General features: G+C 34.2%; 1 protein-coding gene across 8 annotated transcripts in view; it reads left to right on the top strand.

Annotated features, from left to right (window-relative positions):
• LOC101742408 (diacylglycerol lipase-beta) overlaps positions 1–19,105 on the top strand; it is a 76,395-nt gene extending 57,290 nt beyond the window's left edge. For 5 of the 8 annotated variants that reach the window (XM_038013212.2, XM_062670530.1, XM_062670532.1 and 2 more), the window contains exons 3-14: positions 1,544–1,768; positions 3,988–4,100; positions 5,437–5,658; positions 8,280–8,595; positions 10,592–10,715; positions 11,346–11,469; positions 12,140–12,265; positions 12,688–12,780; positions 13,697–13,851; positions 14,501–14,656; positions 16,225–16,337; positions 16,910–19,105. In XM_038013212.2, the coding sequence (XP_037869140.1) occupies positions 1,544–1,768; positions 3,988–4,100; positions 5,437–5,658; positions 8,280–8,595; positions 10,592–10,715; positions 11,346–11,469; positions 12,140–12,265; positions 12,688–12,780; positions 13,697–13,851; positions 14,501–14,656; positions 16,225–16,337; positions 16,910–17,084 (1,942 nt within the window). In that variant the 3' untranslated portion in view covers positions 17,085–19,105. The remainder of the gene's footprint in view (positions 1–1,543; positions 1,769–3,987; positions 4,101–5,436; positions 5,659–8,279; positions 8,596–10,591; positions 10,716–11,345; positions 11,470–12,139; positions 12,266–12,687; positions 12,781–13,696; positions 13,852–14,500; positions 14,657–16,224; positions 16,338–16,909) is intronic. The other 3 variants (XM_038013213.2, XM_062670534.1, XM_062670535.1) reach the window with 1 other exon arrangement.
• The last annotated feature ends 1,041 nt before the right edge of the window (positions 19,106–20,146 follow it).

Genomic DNA, 20,146 nt, shown 5'->3' with positions numbered 1-20,146 from the left:
GAAAAGGCTAATAATTCATTCATTCCTCTACCCAGAACGGGTCTCCGGCCGCGCTATAGGAAATGCAGACAACGCAATCGATGCTGTGGACGAAAAGCTATTTATTTTATAAATACCTATTAACTATTTATGGTATAAATACTTTTTACGACATTATCATTCAGACAGAACAGCAAATGATTTTATTGATCGTATACGAGGTCATTGTCCGTTACCACGAACTGTAAAGTATTTGAAACGTCAGAAATAAAATTTATTCTTCTTTGTCTCCACTTTACCCTATTAGTTGGGGTCGGCACAGCATTTTTTTCTTTTCCATTCTCCTCTATCAGTCGTCATTTCAACACTCACTTCTCTTTCTCTCATATCTTCATTCACACACTCCATCCATGCCCTCTTCAGTCGATCTCTTCCCCCTCTACCTTACACTACCATTTCCATATTCTTAGTCGCTAACCGTCCGCTCTTTAATTTACCAATCACTAGGGCTACATTTACACTTCCTCTGATATACTTGTCCGTTGTTAAAATAAACTAATGACAATAAAAAATGCGAGATTAAACGGTAGTTGTAATTATGTCTGTGACTATGCGAAAACCGAAGAAAATATCCAACAATACTTAACTATTTTTAAATGAGGTAAAATGACGTCACCGGTGATAAAACATGATCAAACAGTTGCTTCAGTAAAATAAATATCTGTTATTAATAGAAAGTCAATACAGGCGGCTTTCACACAGTTTTATTGGATTAGTTGAAACCCTACCTTGAGTATACAATAGGTCCATAATGGTATCGCAAAATATTAAAGCTAATAAATGTAATAGAAAAATACTTTCCTCATGAAGGACTTCGTTACTGACTTTATATTATTAGTAATATCCGAAATTGTGGCTTGGAGTATGTTACCATATTTTTGTGTCCGTATAAATATCACATCTTTTTAGGTCGCTTTCAGAATAATGAGATACCTTTCTTTTTTTGAAGAGCCATGTGGTTACCGAATTACGAAGATTCGTGCAATCGATTTTATATTCTTAATTGAAACAGTACATTTTCCTTTTCGATAACTCAAACAGCTTTTAGTCGTAATTAAGTACCTACCCGCTGAAATAATTTAATAGAAATATTGATACGCTTCCTTGGTAAAACAGTACTTATGGGGAACAAAAAACTTTGTACGTCAGGTTTTAATGGAACTTTTTGTAGATGATTTTTTGTGAAAATCAACGAGATACATATTAGACTCGTAATACAGAGCTACGTCACAATCTAAATCTTATATCTAAAGTTATTACTGATACCAAATACGGTAATGGTGCCAGTATGACTAAATTGGTTTAACCTTTTTTTTAATAATTGCCATAAATAAATCAGTCATAATTATGCAACGTTCATGTCGCACATTTTGTTAGCAAATTGGCAACATTTTTCTTTTTATAAACATTTACACTGTAATTACGTACTTGCCTTTAATAATTGATCATTCTCAGTTCAAAACCTTTTTGCTTCTTAACATAACAAAATTTTTTTTATTCTCAGGTTGGTACTAATAGCTTTGGTCGTAGAGGTTCTATATCCAGTGACATGGCAGTGCCAGACGGACGGTTGGCACGGCGGCTCTTTCGTCCGATTATACTTATGCGGTACCCTCACACTTCAGGCAGCCTTAATGCTGTTACTTGCTGCTTTGGCTCACCAGTCCGCCAGAGGGACCATTACAGATGTAGACATCAGAAAACTGGTATCACCATTACTATTAATCAAGTAAGTAAGCGTCATAGAATAACGAATTAAGCCTATGAATGAATTGTGGAGGTCTTGTGAATTTATGTGATTTATGTGTGAGTCCAGAATCAACCTGGCATTTGCTGTTCGTATTACTTCAATTTTTATTTTTTAATCTCCTCAGGATTTAATTGAAAATTGTCACACACATAAAGGACCTATGATAATACAATAATTTTATAGCTTCGTTCTAATAACAAAGCCAATATCAACAGGAAATGAAAAAAAATGAAGTTAATTGTTAGTTCGGTTTGCTATTTAAACGTTTTTAGTTTTTAAACTATGAACATGTATTATTATATTGTAGTCAGAGAAGGATTGCTAACAAAGTCTTTGAATTCCCTACATGTATTGTAGAATTGCATACATAAAATATTACATTATTAACAATTTCTTATATACTGTGTTATTTTTCTAAAAAAAATTATAAATTAGTTGAACTCATTATTTTAACAGGTTTACAGCTATTAAAAAACCGAGACTATAAGTGGTACCCAATTGAAACACTGTGTTTTCAATAAAGAATACTATTTTTAAATAATAATCTATTTATTGTTTGCGAAATTTTATGCGATGCAAACAATGTACTCACATCACGTTCCGATCTTGCGCGTTATGTTTCGTAATGACGATATGTTATCAAAATGCAATCTTAATTTAATGTCGCATTAAGCCTGCTTTGCATTGCGATCACGTAGAATAAAATGTAAGAAATAATGGTTTTGACATTGTCTTGTCACTAGATTTAGTATTTTAATGTATTTTTTTTTTTCTGCGCCGACGCTTGTACAAGCTCACGGCCTATTTGGTGTGATGTGTTTACTGGGGCTCAAAGACATGACAACGTGATCTCCCACCGTGAGACATGAGGTCTGTGTCTCAATTGTATAACAGCTGTGTGTAGGACTTCAAATTGGAATACATTACTGCTTTGCCTACCTACCCTTGCCAACCCATAAGGCCACAAGTTTGCGGTAACGAATATGGATTATGTTATACGGTGATTTGTTCATAAGGACACTAAATAAGTCTAGATACTTTAATCAAAAACAAAAGCATTAAATCGTAAAAATTTTGAGATGAAATTTATAAGAAAGTTTCCACACTGCAATACAAGAAAGCTTTTACCCAGATTCCTTGTAAGACACGTGTTTTTCGATCTTCGAACAAACACATATCGAAAGCCAAATGTTAGCATTAAGCCTCAAGGGAGAAGACAATGGCCTTCAGCTTGGCCTGCCACTTTATTGTTACCGGTTACCTTGGACTACTGCTAAATTTTAATAGACTAACGTTAACATCATTTATAGGAAGCCAACCGCGTCGAACTGAAGTAACGCTTAAGTAATCTAATTAAAATTTTTGAAGTAATAAAGAATACCAATAAAATACCTTTTAATTTCAAAGAGGTGCCCTTAAATGCGAAGTTGTTTTTGTTTAACAGATATCAGAGCTTTAACGATCTAATCACGTGTTGTATGATTGTAATGTGATTGTTTTTCAAATTTATTGGTTCGTTTTAAAGTCCGATAACTTGTATTCTATTCAGTTCTCTACTAAATCGGCTCAAATTTACGAGTGACTATGATGATCTTGAGCAAACTTTCACTATACAAGTATCACCTAACACGATACGGACAATGTATCAACTCACGTAAAAATTAATATATTGTGTTAATATGGATATATTTATTAAGAAAGTGTTGTGCTCTGTTTTGTAATGTTTTACCATTTATTTCGCGCATTTAAAGATAAAAATTAGTACAAAACTCTAATACACATTGTAATGGACCTTGATGTATGTGAGCAGATTTGTACATTCCTATTGTTCTGTAGCTAAATTCGTATTAACTAAATTACGTGATGTTTATAAAAGAGCGGGATCGACTAACATTAGAACTTTTATTATAGCAATTACGTTTTTCACAATAAAATTAATCATCTAATTTTTAATTAACTTTTTAGTACGGCTTGTTGTTATTATGTGTGTGTATTTTTTTTTTGTATTTTAACTATAATTTTCATTTTTATTAATAAAAAAAAAAGTAATCCACATTGTGCGTACTTCTTTTGCTTTTGTTAAATTTGTCCTTGTTTCCATATTATATCCATATAATACGTGATTTTGTCAAGACCAAACGGCGGCGTTGACCGAAAATAGGCATTATGTTAAATATAATCATGATCTTTTGTTCCAGAGTGCTTCTGGTGTTGCCGGAAACAGCCCTCAATGTGATGGGTACTATGTGGATGTTCTGTGAAGTTATCGAGTGTTCAGTTGACGATAAATTCTCTAGCATAGTTATACAAAGTAAGTCATGTAGGCCATTCTTATTTTAATACACTTGTGCACTATCAGTTCTTCTTTCTAACAAATTCTGTCAATATGCATCATAATAAAATAGTACTTTAAATAATAGGGTTGTCGACCGATTTTTTATTCGAAACAGTGATGGTAGTCATAAGAAAACCTAAATATTTCTTATAACCGAATGAGATAGAAAATTTTAATTTTGCGCTCTTGTAAATTTTCATGTGTAAAAAGGGTGCACATGTATATATAGTCTTGTGACGTCACCGCCAATATCGAGCGAGCGTGCGAGAGAGATAGCGGGATACTCATAGCACGCCCCCGCTCTTCATTAGAATATTAATTGTTAGACTAATTTTCATTTTAATAATTTGGGTGTCGCTCTCGCGAAAATGTTCGCGTTCATAGTATCTGTTGCTGCATTTCAAATAATATAAATATATATATATTTATAGATATTCAAAAATCTTCAATATAAAAAAAAGATAGTCTAAAACAAATTAATATACACTAAAAACAATAATAATCGAAATCGGTTGGCGTGATATTGAGTTATTCATCTATTTGTTGCGCGCGTATTTAATGCAAATTTAAGACTTACCTATATAGTTTTTCATGGATACCATTATCAGAACTGGACTAAATTGAAATGGGACCGCACGGGAAGCGTCAGCTTTCTAATAAAAAAAGAATCATCAAAATCAATTCACCCAGTCAAAAGTTAAGCATTAAAAAAAAACATACAGTCGAATTGAGAAGCTCCTCCTTTTTTGAAGTCGGTTAACAAAACGAGCCTAACCAAAGAAGAGCATAAAATCCATAAGAATATTAATTCGGGGTCTAGTTTCGAAAACTGCTATCGAAATATATTAAATTTGAAATATTTGCACTAATTGTATGTTATGTTGATTTATTATAACTTTGTATTTTTTGTATACGCGTCGATCTGTTGTGTTACAAAGGCTGTTTAGTTTTTAAGGTTAAATAATTTCAATGGAGGTTTGAAATATCAAAATGAACTTTTAAGATTTAAAAGAACCTTTATTTATATATGGATATGAACAATATGTTGAGCAGTGGACTACAATATTGACGATGATCACATAAAATAGGTTTTTTATGTTACCTATTTGTGTACTAGCGTACATAAATGATAATTGTATTAAATTTTGTGGCAGATTTTAATTCATATACAAATTTTACTTGCGTCGACATATTAATATTCATAAGGAAACAAAACAAAAAAGAACTGGTATAAAATATGATGTAAACGACTTAGTTTACTTACTCATGACTTATAGGAGTTTATATTTATATGATTTTATTTTGTTCGCAGGTATAGTATTATTCAATTGGGTGCAACTAGGACTGACAGTGTTTGGGCTTTTCATGGTGTTCGATCCCTTGGGTTCAGTTAACTATGGAGATATGCAGGACACACCCAACCAAGTGCGCCATCATAGGAAAGTCACCGGTCTTTGGTCTCGGAGGTTCAGATGGGCGTTTTGTTGGCTGAAGAGAGACGAACATGGGAAGGAAGCATTTCAACAAGTTGCAGGTTTGCTTATCGTCCTTACGGATCCATCAGATCTAATTACCTTTGCATTAGACGCCTTCAGCTCTAATACTAGGAGCAGGCCTAGGGACCCCGGTAACCGTACACGTCGATCGACCGTCAAAGAGGTCGACGTGCAACCTAACCTAACCCATGCCTCAGCGCGCTGAGTTTCTCGCCGGATCTTCTCAGCGGGTCGCGATTCCGATCCGGTAGTAGATTCAGTCACGAAGCAGCTGCTCTTGAGTTTTTAGGTCTCCTTCAGAGGCGCTCGGGCAGCTGTTAGCAAATCCCACCCTTCCTGGCTGAGCCTTCGCTCGCCCACCTGTCCTGGTGAAATTGGAAAGGTCTCTGGCCCACCAGTAATCCTTCAATCATACAAAAAAAGTTTGCTTATAATATCTCTTCTTCTTCTTCTTCTTCAACCCGTGTCCACCCAATGCTGAGTGTAGGTCTCTTCGAATGCACCCCATTCTCTTCGGTCTCTTGCCTTTCTCATCCAGTCTCTATCAACTACTTTGACCAGGTCATCGGTCCACTTCGTTGGCTGTCTGCCTAAGTTACGACGTCCAGTACGAGGTCTCCACTCCAATACTTTTATGCCCTACCGATTGTCAGTGCGACGGCATATGTGGCGGCCCACTTCCACTCATTCCGAGCAATCACTTTGGCTATGTCAGTCAAATGTAGATACATATATAATAGCTTATAATATATCTATAAGTAATTATTTAGTGAACGTATAAATTGGTGAACTGAGATTGATTTTTTTAAACTAAATCCATTGCCCACGGTCTAATGTAAAATTTACCTGCCTCTTGATTGTTATTCAATATTATTAGCGTATTGTTGCTTATAACGCTTATAACTGACGATTATATTTCGAGCTTAATATTATGCTCTCCCCTAAATAAATTTACAGGAAAATAAATGCACGATAAGTTAAATTTAGATTACATATTGAGATTAGTTGGATAAATTATCGATTTTTTTTATGAATTTTAACCATAATGGATTCCAAGCCACATTATTCGTACCTACCTTTTAACTTAATTTATGAAAGCACAATGAACCTAGCAAACAACATGTTTTGCACAGTAGTAAGTATTATCTCGAACCAAATCAGTACCTACGGATACATTGGTTTTATGGTAAAAGTTGGGCCTTGAATTTATTTTACGAGGATTACAATGCGCTCAGGCTAAAAGTAAATGCGTGTAGGCCATTAAATAAATTCAGCATAAACTTTGCTCGATAAAGCAATGGCTTTCATGATAGTATGAAGGGACATTTCTAAAACAGCAGACACTAGCAAAAGGGTTATATGTATTTACATAGAATTTAGGTAAAGCCTTTGAAAAGACAATAAGAGTACCTATTTTAGAAAACGTTGCAATATACGTTTTGTCTTTTTTTTTTTGTGTGTGTTGCTGTGTTGTTCTTGTATTCTTCCAGTTGTAAGTTCCACGTTGCCGGCGATTTAATCCCGGTTTTAGCACGTTTGTCAATAGTTGGCATTGGGGAACTGGACAAACTTGTTCTTATCACATAAGAAAAATCATAAGACTATTTTATTAATTACAAAAGGTTGTATTTACGATAACGATACGCGTTGAACTTTGACACGATATAAATAAAACAGATGAGTCATAGCATATCATTTATACGGCCGTGACACAGTTTACTAAGCTGATTTTAAAACTTATCGACAATCTCGTTTTTACGAAAAACGTAAATTATCTTAGAACGACACTCATGTACCTATAGATCGTAGTTCGTATTAAGTTCAATAGTTTAATTCAATATTAAATCCAAATTATTTTGAATAAAATTATATTAAAAGAAGTCATTATTACGCTTAAAGAATTAGCTAATAAATTAACTATCACAATTGAGTCATAAACAAAAATATTGCTTATTTGCATATTTATAGGGGGGAAAATAATCAAAACTAGTTCTATGGAACTTTTGTGGTCTTGACAGAATGCCGCTTGCGAAGATTTGATATTGTTTTTTGTACATAGTGTAAATTTTTTTGAAATTGCTTACGTGGTTGGACGAACTCACGGCCCACCTGGTGTTAAGTGATTACCAAAGCCCATAGACATCTACAACATAAATCCCGCCACCTACCTTGAGATGTAAGTTCTAAGGTTTCAGCGTTATTACAACGGCTGCCCCACCCTTCAAACCGAAACGCAATACTGCTTCACGGCAGAAATAGGCGGAGTGGTGGTACCTACCCGTGCGAACTCACAAGAGGTCCTACCACCAGTAGTTACGCAAATTATAATTTTGCGGATTTGATTTTTACTACACAATGCTATTCCTTCACCGTCGAAGTCAATCGTGAATATTTATTAAGTACGTATTTCGTACATAATACGTACATAATCGTCGTAGGACGTATTTTCGTGCCATGACCGTACGGCCTATTTTTGCCCCGGATATCATAAATTCCAGTTTGAAAGGTAGGATAGCCATTAGAGTCGTCCACAATAGAGTTGAGACTTTAACGTCACCTTTCAAGGTGACACGGGGTCGCGAACTCGTACAACTAATCTAGTGTATAAAAAAACGACTCGATACAATAGTTTACTGGAAGTTATTGTTTGATTTTTCAGCACTGCTCAGCGCCTTGTTTCGATCCACGGACTTAGTACCATCTGACGTGGTAGCAGGATGTGTTCTGCTCAGAGTCAGACAGAAACGAGAAACTAGAGAAATGCGACGTATTCAAATGCTAAACGACGAAGAGCCTATTTATACGACGGACGTAAACAAGATATTCTCCGAAACCCCACCGTGGATGAATTTAGACGATGCCCTCTACTATCTCAGATTATCAATCGCTGCATATGGTTGGCCGTATGTTTTATACCGTCATTGCTTCACTGGCTTCTGCAAATTGGCCACCCACTTAACTTGTTGCTGTTGTCGGTAAGTTTTACAATTTCAGATATCAGCATCATAAAGTACACTATTATCGTGCTATTTAATTTTAACATGGCATATTCAAACACAATACATTTAAAAATCTGGTGGACTAATTTTTGATAAATGATATACATATATATAAAAATGAATTGCTGTTCGTTAGTCTCACTAAAACTCGAGAACGGCTGGACCGATTTGGCTAATTTTGGTCTTGAATTATTTGTGAAAGTCCAGAGAAGGTTTAAAGGTAGATAAATATGAAAATTCTGGAAATTAAATAAAAATAACAATTTTGTTTTTCCTTTGATATGTCCCTCGTCGGACGGATTTGTTTTAAGTTTATTTTATACAAAAGTTTAGGTCTTTTATTTTCCGATTGAGGCACTACAAAATCTTCCGGGTCAGCTAGTACTAAATATATTTTTATTAAATTTAAATTTCTCAGTAGCCCAAATAAGATTAGATTTACAGGATACATGGTATTTTAACGATGAGTCCACGCATCATATAAAAAGTATTCTATTTAGTTTGAACTATATTCTGCTAAACTTTTTCAGTCATGTAGAGCCTATTTAGACGCTATTTTTATCACACCAACCGCTAAAAAGTGATTAATAGCTATATAATTTACTTTGACATTCAATACCTGTTACGTCCAAGTTGAAAAATTTTATTTTTTACTTAAAATTCTCGAGTGAATTTGTTTTTTGTTCCAACGTTCCACCTCGTCCTGCCTTTACTCAAAAAATCAAACTGTTTTTTTATTATTTCCAATAATAGTCTTTAGCAATGATTATCAACGGTCTTTGTCGCGGCACGCGTTTGAACAATTTTCCAATATGAATGCAGAAAGAAAGAAAAAGATAGGTTTAAAAGTGGATTACTTACCTATAATAATACACTGTTTAAATATATATACATATATATATTTTTTTATTTAGCGACATATCTTTTCTTTTGTGTTTTACTCCGAGATTTATAAAGTGTTAAAAAAATTTGATGCTTTTATCAAAGAGCTTTAATTTATGTTCGGATTTATGCATCATGCATCATGAGCTTGTTAAAAAACTGAAGTATAACAAAAGTTTTTAATCGTTTTCTTAAAATTAGAATTCTTCTAAGCATCAGAACATTTAAAAACTATATTTTTTTTTTTTTTTTTTTCAATTAAATTTTAATAAAATGTATGATCATCCGTAATAACAAGTCTTTTTCATAGTTAGACAACAATCTGCACACTTAAGTTTGTTATTTACATTAATTTATTATTCTTCTAAAACTTCTTTATGAATTATTATTGTTCTAGTAGGCAATTCTTTTAATCATTTTTATTTTGAAACAAATCAAATAAATTGGTACAATCAGGATAACAATTTATGGTCTTACTATTATAATTTTATAATATTCGCTACGAATATCGCTACGAATACGCTATTATTATTATATATACGAATTCGCTACGAATACGCTATCTACGAATAAATAATAAGACTTATTATTTATTCGTAGATGTAAATCAATTTATTAGTAGGGCGTACAAAAAAATATTTTCAAGTTCATTCGTCACTTTCTCAAAATGTCAATTTTTTTTTTATTATCTAGGTGTGTGGACGCGCTCACAGCCCACCTGGTCTTAAGTGGTTATCGGAGTAAATGCTGCAACCTACCTTGAAATATGTGTTCTGAGGTCTAGTAGTTACAACGGCTACCTTCCCACCCTTCAAACCAAAATAGGCAGGGTGGTAGTACCTACCCGTGCGCACTCACAAGATTTCCTACCACCAGTAATTACGTAAATTATAATTTTGCGGGTTTGATTTTTATTACACGATATTATTCATTCACCGTGGAAGTCAATCGTGAACATTTATTGAGTACGTATCTCATTAGAAAAATTGGTACTTGACTGCATTCGAACACCGATGCATCCCTAGATACGAATGCACAGAACGTCTTATCCTTTAGGCCACGACGACTTCAAGTTCACTTTTGTTCACAGTCCGAAAAATTCTATAGTAACGGACGACAACTGCTGTTTGTGTAACTTCGCTGGAGTCAAATACATGTCCAAATTACCTGCCGATGACATTATTTTCGCTTCCTTCAATAACAAAGTTTTTGAGGTAAGAAACTTGTTTTTTTCACTAACTTTAAATGAATAGTTACAATGGAATCAAATAATTCCTGAATACAAACTTATACCTGACAGTTACGATTTTTTGCATAATATGAACTAGTGGAAAAAACGTAACCATTTTGATAGTTAGAAGATTGCACAAAGTGGGAATGAGTTGTTCGCTGCGGGCATTTCAATATTGCAATAATTGTTACGTTATAATACTCATGGTATAAATGAATATTTAAAAAGAAAATTCTAATATAAAAAAAAGGTCATACCTGCTGAGTTTCTTGCCAGTTCTTCTTAGGACGGAGGCTAGTTTTCGTGAATTGGCGGTAGTTCTTTTTGACGTTCAACAAGTATGTACTTTCATTTATGTTGAATATATATTTTTTGTGATTTGATTTGAGTACAGTACTTTCTCCGACTTTTACGAGTCGCAGACATAATTAATACTACTCTAATGTTTTAATCTCGCGTTTTAATTAACATTAAATTATTGAGGACATTACGAATCGTGTTCATTCCGACGTCAGCTACCACGAAAAATGTAAAGTATTTAATTAGTTACTATATAATACTAGTTTGATAGTATTTAAATGTTAAACGCATTTTGGATTTTATTTCGATTCAGTTGCCGTTCTGTGTGATAGCTGATCATGAACGCGAGTGTATAGTTGTGGCGGTGCGAGGGTCCATCTCACTCCGAGATATCTTCACGGATTTCACTGCTGGCTCCGAGAAATTTGAAGCTGACGGTAGATATTCTTGATGATAATATTATTATGTTAATACTCATTTCTAGAGCTTCTAACATATATCATTATTTTTTTTGTTGTACTACATTGAAAACATTTACAAAAAACATTATGGTGTTAAAATGCATCTAATTAAAAAAGTATTCGTTTTAAAATTTTTGTCAACTCTAGATATATCTATTCGGATATTTGTATGTTTGAACTTATTTGTTTCTCCGAATAGTAAGCAAAAGTATGATCATACTCATAATTTGGTATTTAAGTAGGTAAGTACAACATCACGTAACGATGACGGTAGCAGATTGAATAACACACAATATTACAGAGCTAACTACAGTCAGTACAATCTAACACCCATTAAAATTACATTAAAATAAATGAATCTGAATTAAATACGAGCTGTAAGACTGCAAGAATCACCTAGTAGAGAGAAAAAAATAAAAACTTCACAAAAACGTAGTTACGTCTTGCCCGCTGTTGAAATCATACCCAAAAAAAAAGGCTGGATGCACTTCCGGTAAAAAACAAGCTGGTTGTTAGGTGTCTACATTAGCACTTTCTACCGTACAAAATCAATTACAAATGCAAAGATGCATTCAAATCTTTGAAGATCTTAAATTAATCAACTTATAAGAGCTCAAAATATGTACAACATGTATAAAAATACCAGGTTTACCAGAAAACACGGCAGCCCACAAAGGCATGGCAATGGGTGCGAACAAAATGTTGAAACGACTTTTACCGGTTCTCGACCGGACATTCCAGCAGTTTCCGCACTATGACCTAGTACTTACAGGTAATTATTACAAATGGTCTACTAACTATTTTAACCTAGGTGTTGCTCAATCATAATCTGTTTTAAAACGGTTTTAAGCGCGTAATATATACGCTACCATTCCTTATTTGTTGATAATTTATAAAAATGGCGGTAGAACGTCATGTGAGCCCGCACGGGTAGGTATCATCACCCAGCCTTCCGGAGCCATAAAGAATTCATGTTTGAAGGGTGGAGGAGCGGCTGTACTGTAAAAACGGACACTTAGAACTCATCTCTCAAGGTTGACGGCGGCATTGACGTGGTTGATGTCTATGGGCTTCGCTGCCCATTTAGGACCAGGTGGGCCGTGAGCTCATCCACCCATCTTAGGAATAAATAAAAACCGTTTGTTTTAAATACTACATTTATGACTTGCCAAAATGAATAATTATATTTTCCAGGTCACAGCTTAGGCGCTGGTGTAGCAGTATTAGTAGCTTTAAAATTACGACCGAGATACCCACATCTCAAAGTGTACGCGTTTTCAACGCCAGGTATATAAAGTTTTTACTGTAGTAACTGCTAATGTTATTTCCTCTATTTTACGATACGTTTCAAAATAGTTTTGATTGTCTGTCCTTGTATTCCGTGCATAACGTGTTAACAGAGAAACGAGTGAATTCTTTTTTGTTCAGCGCAACGGCGGATCCAGGGGGGGGGTCATGGGGGTCATGACCCACCCCTGAGCTAGTTCCAGGACTTGAACTAACTTGGACTAATTGAAGAAGATCATGATTTATTTATTATCTATTGTTATCAAAATTAAATTATAAGTTCTTAACTTGCCCACGACTATGTGACCCCCTCCTGGCACCAAAGCTGGATCCGCCCTTGGTTCAGCGCTAAAGTTACCCAAATGATTGAGAGATTAGTACTTTTTATTATCAAACAATACTCGTAATCAACGTTCTAATCGTATTATTAATTTTGTAAATTAAAGGAAAGCTTTCATGTAAATATTACCAATTACCGGGTGTGAGGTCATCGTTATCGAAACCGAAGACTGAATTACATATTTGCGATAGAAAAAATTGTAATTTTTACATTGCACGCAGTGTAATACAAATTAATATATGTTGATGCGGCTTCAAACGGCGGCAACAGTCCCGAGTGACGTGACAAAACAACCTTTTTGTAGTACATTGCTGGTTAACGAAATATAAACTTTTTGTTCGTCTATGTGTTTTTTTCTCCTCAACCGGTTACTTGGTATAACTCACTTTATGAAATAAGACCGATCAACCGTATTGTACTCATTATATTTATTTTTTTGCAAATTAAAGCAATATAATACCAAGTTGTTCTTCTTTCAACATCAGTAATATATTGTCAGACTGTTTATTCCATTAATTGTATAATCCCAAATAATGTGAACTAAAATGCTAATTGGTAATTTTATTGTATAAACAGCGGGACTAATAAGTAGAGAAGCGGCGAGGTACACGGAGAGCTTTGTACTCACTGTGGGGGTCGGAGACGATTTGGTGATGAGGCTGAGCGTGCATAGTATAGAAAACCTTAGGACAAAAATCATTCAGACTATACACGCTACCAAACTACCTAAGGTAATAAAAATATAATAAAATACGCATAGATATTTAACTATAATCTACCTAACTGAAAGCCTCTTCAATTAATCTTATCAGCGTTTAGAATACGATAAACTTTGTGCCTTTTAAAATAATTAAGTAATTATAGCTGATGGAAAATAGATTATTACATACATACCTACATACCTTTAAAACTACTGCTACTACCTGATCTGAAGTAGTAGCCTTGTAGAGGAAACAAACCTCCGTAAGTATATTTTTGGGAATGCTAGTTAAAGTAATCATTCGTTCCTGATTAAAGGGTAGAAGTCATGTTAAATCAATGCAGTTGACATTTCGTGAGCATGACTCGTTAGTCATGACTTACATAATTACTGGTAGTAGGACTTCTTCTGAGTCCGCACGGGTAGGTACCACCACCCCGCCTATTTCTGCCGTGAAGCAGTAATGCGTTTCGGCTTGAAGCGTGGGTCAGCCATTGCAACTATACTGAGACCTTAGAACGTTTACCTTAAGGTGGGTGGCGCATTTACGTTGTAGATGTCTAAGGGTTCCTTAAAGGCAGGGCCTATAAAGCAATAAATAAAAAATAAAAATAAAAGTCTGCCCGTCTACGCTGAGTGAAAACGGTATCGTGTTTTCAATAAGACCTTATTATTTCCAGTACCGAATAATGCTGAATGGCTTCGGTTACGCGTTGTTCGGTGTGCCCGCTCGCGACTTGGAGTCGACGTGGCGCCGCCCTGAGGACCTGGAGGCGACGCACTCGGACGACTCCGCTGACGCTCTCCTCGTGCCGAGCGTCTCCACCGTGAGTGCTGTCAGTTGACCTCTCCTACTTGATAAAGATAGGTGTCGTGTGAATGTGTGTTGCTCTTCCGTTCAACGCTTTCAGTTGTGCCCGTGTTTAATCATAATGTAAGTTCATATGTGCTATTTTTTGACACTGTAAGTGCTCATTTTGTTTTTATATTATACAAGCTGACCCGGCAGACTTTGTAGTGCCTCAATCGATAAATAAAAGACCTAAGCTTTTATATAAAATAAACTGTAAACAAAAGAATCCGTCCTACGGGGGAGAAATAAATTTTGTTGTTAATTGTTATTTTTATTTAATTCCGAGCATTTTCATTTTTATTTACCTTTTAAACCTTTGCTGAACTTCCACAAATAATTTAAGACCAAAATTAGCCAAATCGGTCCAGCCGTTCTCGAGTTTTAGCGAGACTAACAAACAGCAATTCATTTTTATATTTAAAGATAGATCCTCATTTGGTGTATTTTCTTGTTCTATTTTTACGGAAACATTCTAGCAATACTTCCAATATCGTTGAAGGACCTCTTCTTAATAGCCTTTGTGTTAAGAAATGTTAGTCTAGTTGTAGAGAACGTAGTTTTCTTTTTAAAATTTCATTCCACTATTTTGTACAATATGTTCTTTGCCCTTTATATATATATATATATATATATATATATATATATATATATATATATATATATATATTTATCATTATCCGAAAAGCATATTATAGCAGGCTGAGCTCATAGCCCGCAAAATAGGCATTAAACAGTAAACAAGCATTTTGTGATCTAGGATCAAATTCTCTCACTAATTTTAGTTTATTTTTTAATTTTCTTTGTTTTTATAAAGAGTTGTTACTTGTTTATTCAGATGTATCTTCTACGAGGGTACAATCGCGCCGTCTTTTTCTTTTTTTCAATGTTTGTTTTGTGCTTTAGTGTAAGTTGGGTGTTTTTCATGACTATTTGTAGTGAAGACGTTAATTATGTTTTTTAATTGTTTTAACACGTTAGTGCATGCGTTCACCTTACTAACAATTCATTGCTTACTCATATTCCCACCATTACTTTTAATGTTCTGAACGCTTTTTATCTTATTAACTTAATCTTTGTCTTATCGTATTAACTTAAAATCAAGTCTTGTTAATAGGGTTGTTGTGTTTTAGTACAAGTCATCGGAAGCAGACTGCATGACATAATTTTAATTAACCGGTTTTTAATTCAATTCGACAAGACGCGAATTAACATTTTTCAATAATCGTAGATTTCTGACTTCCGTAGAAATAGCTTGATTTTCAACTAACCTTATTGTAATTTTTAGTTGATTGTTTTATATTCTCAGAAATAAAGTGCATATGCATAATAAACTAAACTAATATTAATGCAAATATCTGTTCCTTTTTGATTAACACTTGATAACCTATATCTGCGAATCGCTTATTTAAAAGTTTAATTTAGTATCTACAAAAAAACCCTCATTAAATATTTTGCTTAAAAATAACTTTTCGCTCATAAAATAAGTTTCAATTCGATTGGTAGAAAAGAAACTGCTTAAAACAATTATTTTATTTTATTAAACATTTCCAGGAGGCTGCGTTAGTGTCGCGGGATATATTCGTGCGAAGATTCTCGTCAGCACGACTTTTCACTGCGGGGCGGATCTTGCACATCGCTCGACGTAAGCGCATGGGGATCGAAAAGTATGTTAACCCTTCTGTTCTTTATTCAATAATTATGGTTCTAAATTTGAATTATCGTAGAGTTGTGAAAAACTTGTATTCAATTGTAACTTCGAACCTCATGTCGCAAAATCAGTGGCGAAATTCACGCTGTCTGTATATAGGTTCGGTGACCGTTTAACATCAAGTGATCGAAAACTCTCCTTTCGATCGAGCTTATCAAAAAAGCTTGAGGAAACTGAGTGCACAAACCCGTCTCCTCTGACACCAGGACAAACAATTATCTTTCTAAAATCATCGAATAACCTAATTGACTTTTATTGAAATCAGAATGATATAATTTCATCTATTTATCTGTTTTATAATATACGAAATGTAACATCACCTTAGATGAAAATGCTATTAACTTAAATTGAATTAGATGTGATTGTTAAAAAGGCCTGTTAAATTAACTAAAAACTCCCTTTGATTCATGTCTGGTCACAGTAACGAGGGAGATGAAGAAAGGTAATTAAATATATTATAATTATAAGTGTATTATTTATATTGTTAAGCTTTATTTTCGTAAATAACGTAATCCCATTGTTGTCCAGAAAAGTGCGCACGCAAGAGCCAACATATGAGATGCGCTGGGCCTGTCCCGAAGACTTCATGGAGTTACAAGTCATGCCTCGCATGCTATTGGACCATCTGCCCGAAAACGTTCATCGCACCATTCAAACAATAATTGAGGAGAGACATACTTACCGCGTCACGCACATAGTTTAGGGACACAATCATAGATGGCGCTGAATGACAGTATTCGTAAGTTTTACTTGCCAAATAGCAGCAGTTTTAGTTGAAAAGGAATCGCTCGAGGCTTGCCAATACCAAACTTATTTTGCAGGCAGGCAGAGGCAGGTCATCTCTGTTTGACCTGTTTTGTGACATTATACGTTTATATTCTCCTTCAAATCTCAATCATTTGGATTTATATTTTAGGAAACACGTTACCAAATTCTGATAACGTATAAAATAGCTTTGTATTTATTCTCCGAGTTTTCATGACATGATATACTATTTCGTTCCTACATAACAACACTGTGTCGGTACGTTTAGTTGAATTTGATAGGTTGATCTGATTTTTAATAAGTTTTTCATTAAGACAATGCTGGCGAAACCAGTGAATGATTCGTTTATTTAGTTTAAGAAATGTGAGAAGACTGTGATGATGTTATAGAATGAAAACTTTATATTAAAAATAAGTGCAATGTATATGGGTCGAATGGAAATGTTTCTATTTTTAATTGTGGGTAATTCATTTTGTAAATAGTTAGCGTACTGTTTATGTTTTGCCGTTTCGAGAATAATCTTAATCGTCCCGCGACATATCAATGTTTAACTGTTGCCCTGTAGTGTACTATTGGTTAAAACGTTTTATTTTCAAACGTATTGCGTTGGATTAATCATGTACATACTATATGCTCAAACAAAAAGCAAATCCGTGACGTTTGTGCGACAAAAATCGAATTAAAAATTCATTTATTTCTACGTCTGCCAAATTATAGTAGAACTTCCCGGTAAATCCATGCGGTAACTTCTACTGTTGTAGTAAGTGTGACTTACAAAAGCTATGAATAAGTACAATAACTAGTTATTAGATTAGCGTTACCAATGTCAATTATGTAAGCATAATACTACATTGTTGTTAAAAATAAACTATAGACGCTACTAAAATGTATTCCTTACATCGACTGTAGATTATACCTACAAAACGTCATTATGACGTAGAGAAGTTGCATAAAATTTAAATAATATAATTTTGGTTACCATTTATAAACGCATTGTTACAAATAAAATGAAAACTTTCAACAAACTTCGCCGGATCGGCCTACTCTAATTACCAGTTACCGATTGAACTCATTTTATTTCATATGAAAATTGCATTTAATTTTCTTAACAATCGTATCCATCTTTTATAGTTTGTAGGGTTTGCTAGGGAACCCATAAGGCCGTTATTTTCTAATTTTTTTAGGCCACGTACACACCTGAACTTCGGGAGCAAATTTAGTGTGACTTTATAGAATTTTTAACACTTATCGACATTTCTATATGTATTATTGTAAATAGACTTATTTAGTTAAAGTTTTACATTCCAGTTTGTATTTTTAGCCCTCAGTCCATTTATTATTTTGTTCAATGTGAGTGACGGACGCCAGATTACTATCCAATATTGTAAAATAAATGAGTTTTATTACACGAGTTAGAGTTAAACTATTACAGAAAGTATAGTTCATAATACGAATAATCTCAATTTATTTAGTAATACTAAAACATAATTATTTTTTCTATTCATTTTTATAAATTCTACTGAATGAAATACTTACTTTAATATATTTATCCTTTAATAAATTACAGAATAAAATTATCGTCTCATTTTTGTGATTTTAGAGTTAAGTTCTTGGTGCTTGGCAAAAAAACCCATAGCTCAATAATAATGTTGCTAGATTTTTATTTTTCATGGAACCGGAATCTCAGACATACGTAAGTTTAACTAATGAACAAATTATGATGTAATATTTTTGTATATTGTAAATAGCGCTTCGGAAATCTCTGCTCTTTCATACGTTAGCAAATCGTACAATTTTATTTTTATTATTTCTATAAGTACTATAATTTGTATTTATCAAGTATTAGAAGGACTGAGGTTCTTTCCACATGTACCCTAAATTAGGGCTTTGTAATCTCTCATCTATGTTCTTCAGTTGGATTCGTGTTAATTTATAATAAAATATATTTTAAGTAAACAATTCATTTTTTTACTTTTTATTTTATTGCTTTGACGGATGAACGAGCTCCCGACCCCACATGCCGTTATGTGTTCACCGTAGCCCAGACATAAATTACGTTAATATCGCCACCCACCTTCTACATACATGAGTTCTAAGTCTCCGTTTTTACAATACAACCGCTGCCCTACCCTTCAATCTGAAACGTATTACTTCACGACAGAAATAGGCAGGGTGGTGGTACCTACCCGTGTGGACTCACAAGAGGTCCTGCCACCAGTAATTACGAAAACTATAATTTTTTTCTCCTACCTACGCCGAAAATTCGGTTTTCCTCCCGCTGTACAGGGAAGAAAGTGTAACTTTTCCTCCCGCTGTACAGGGAAGAAAGTGTAACTTTTCCTCCCTGTGCGCATGCGCGTTAGTGTCCACGTCTGCTCTCACGTACCTAAAATTCTCCGCCATTGTTGTGCTCGGGTAATTTGCAATATTATGTTTAGTGTAAAAGTGAAATAAACAAAAGGCAATAAAATTTAATAGTGAAGTATTAAACAAAGATGTGTTCATCAGACAGTTCTTATTCAATAAGTATTGGTTAATTTAAAAATTAAAATAAAGTTAAATTGTTTTTTTATGAATATGGGGGCTCCGCCCCCCCTACCCCCCGCCAATGCTCCGCCCCTAGACCCCGGCTCGGTACTCCGCGAACTTTCATCCTGGTAGGAGAATAATTTTTTTGGGCTTGTTTTTTATTGTAGTTTGTAATTCCACCACTATGGAAGTCAACCGTGAATCGTGACAGTACGTATTTCAAATTTCCAATTTTTATCTTTTTAATAAAAAAAATGCGTCACTTTATTTACTTACATTGAATCATTCACATACCATGCCGCAGTTACGCAGCTACCATACATAGGGTATAGTTTCAATATTTTATAAAAAAAAAAATCTCAATGCAAGAATTTATCGAGCGTTAGGCAACGCCTTGACTATGCTACTGATACTCGTGCTATCTTCGAAGGCATTAAAACTATGTACTGCTTTTAACATTGACATGTATGC

This window comes from Bombyx mori, chromosome 10, assembly GCF_030269925.1.
Source record: "Bombyx mori chromosome 10, ASM3026992v2".
Lineage (NCBI taxonomy): Eukaryota > Metazoa > Arthropoda > Insecta > Lepidoptera > Bombycidae > Bombyx > Bombyx mori.
This window is presented reverse-complemented; position numbering and strand designations above follow the sequence as displayed.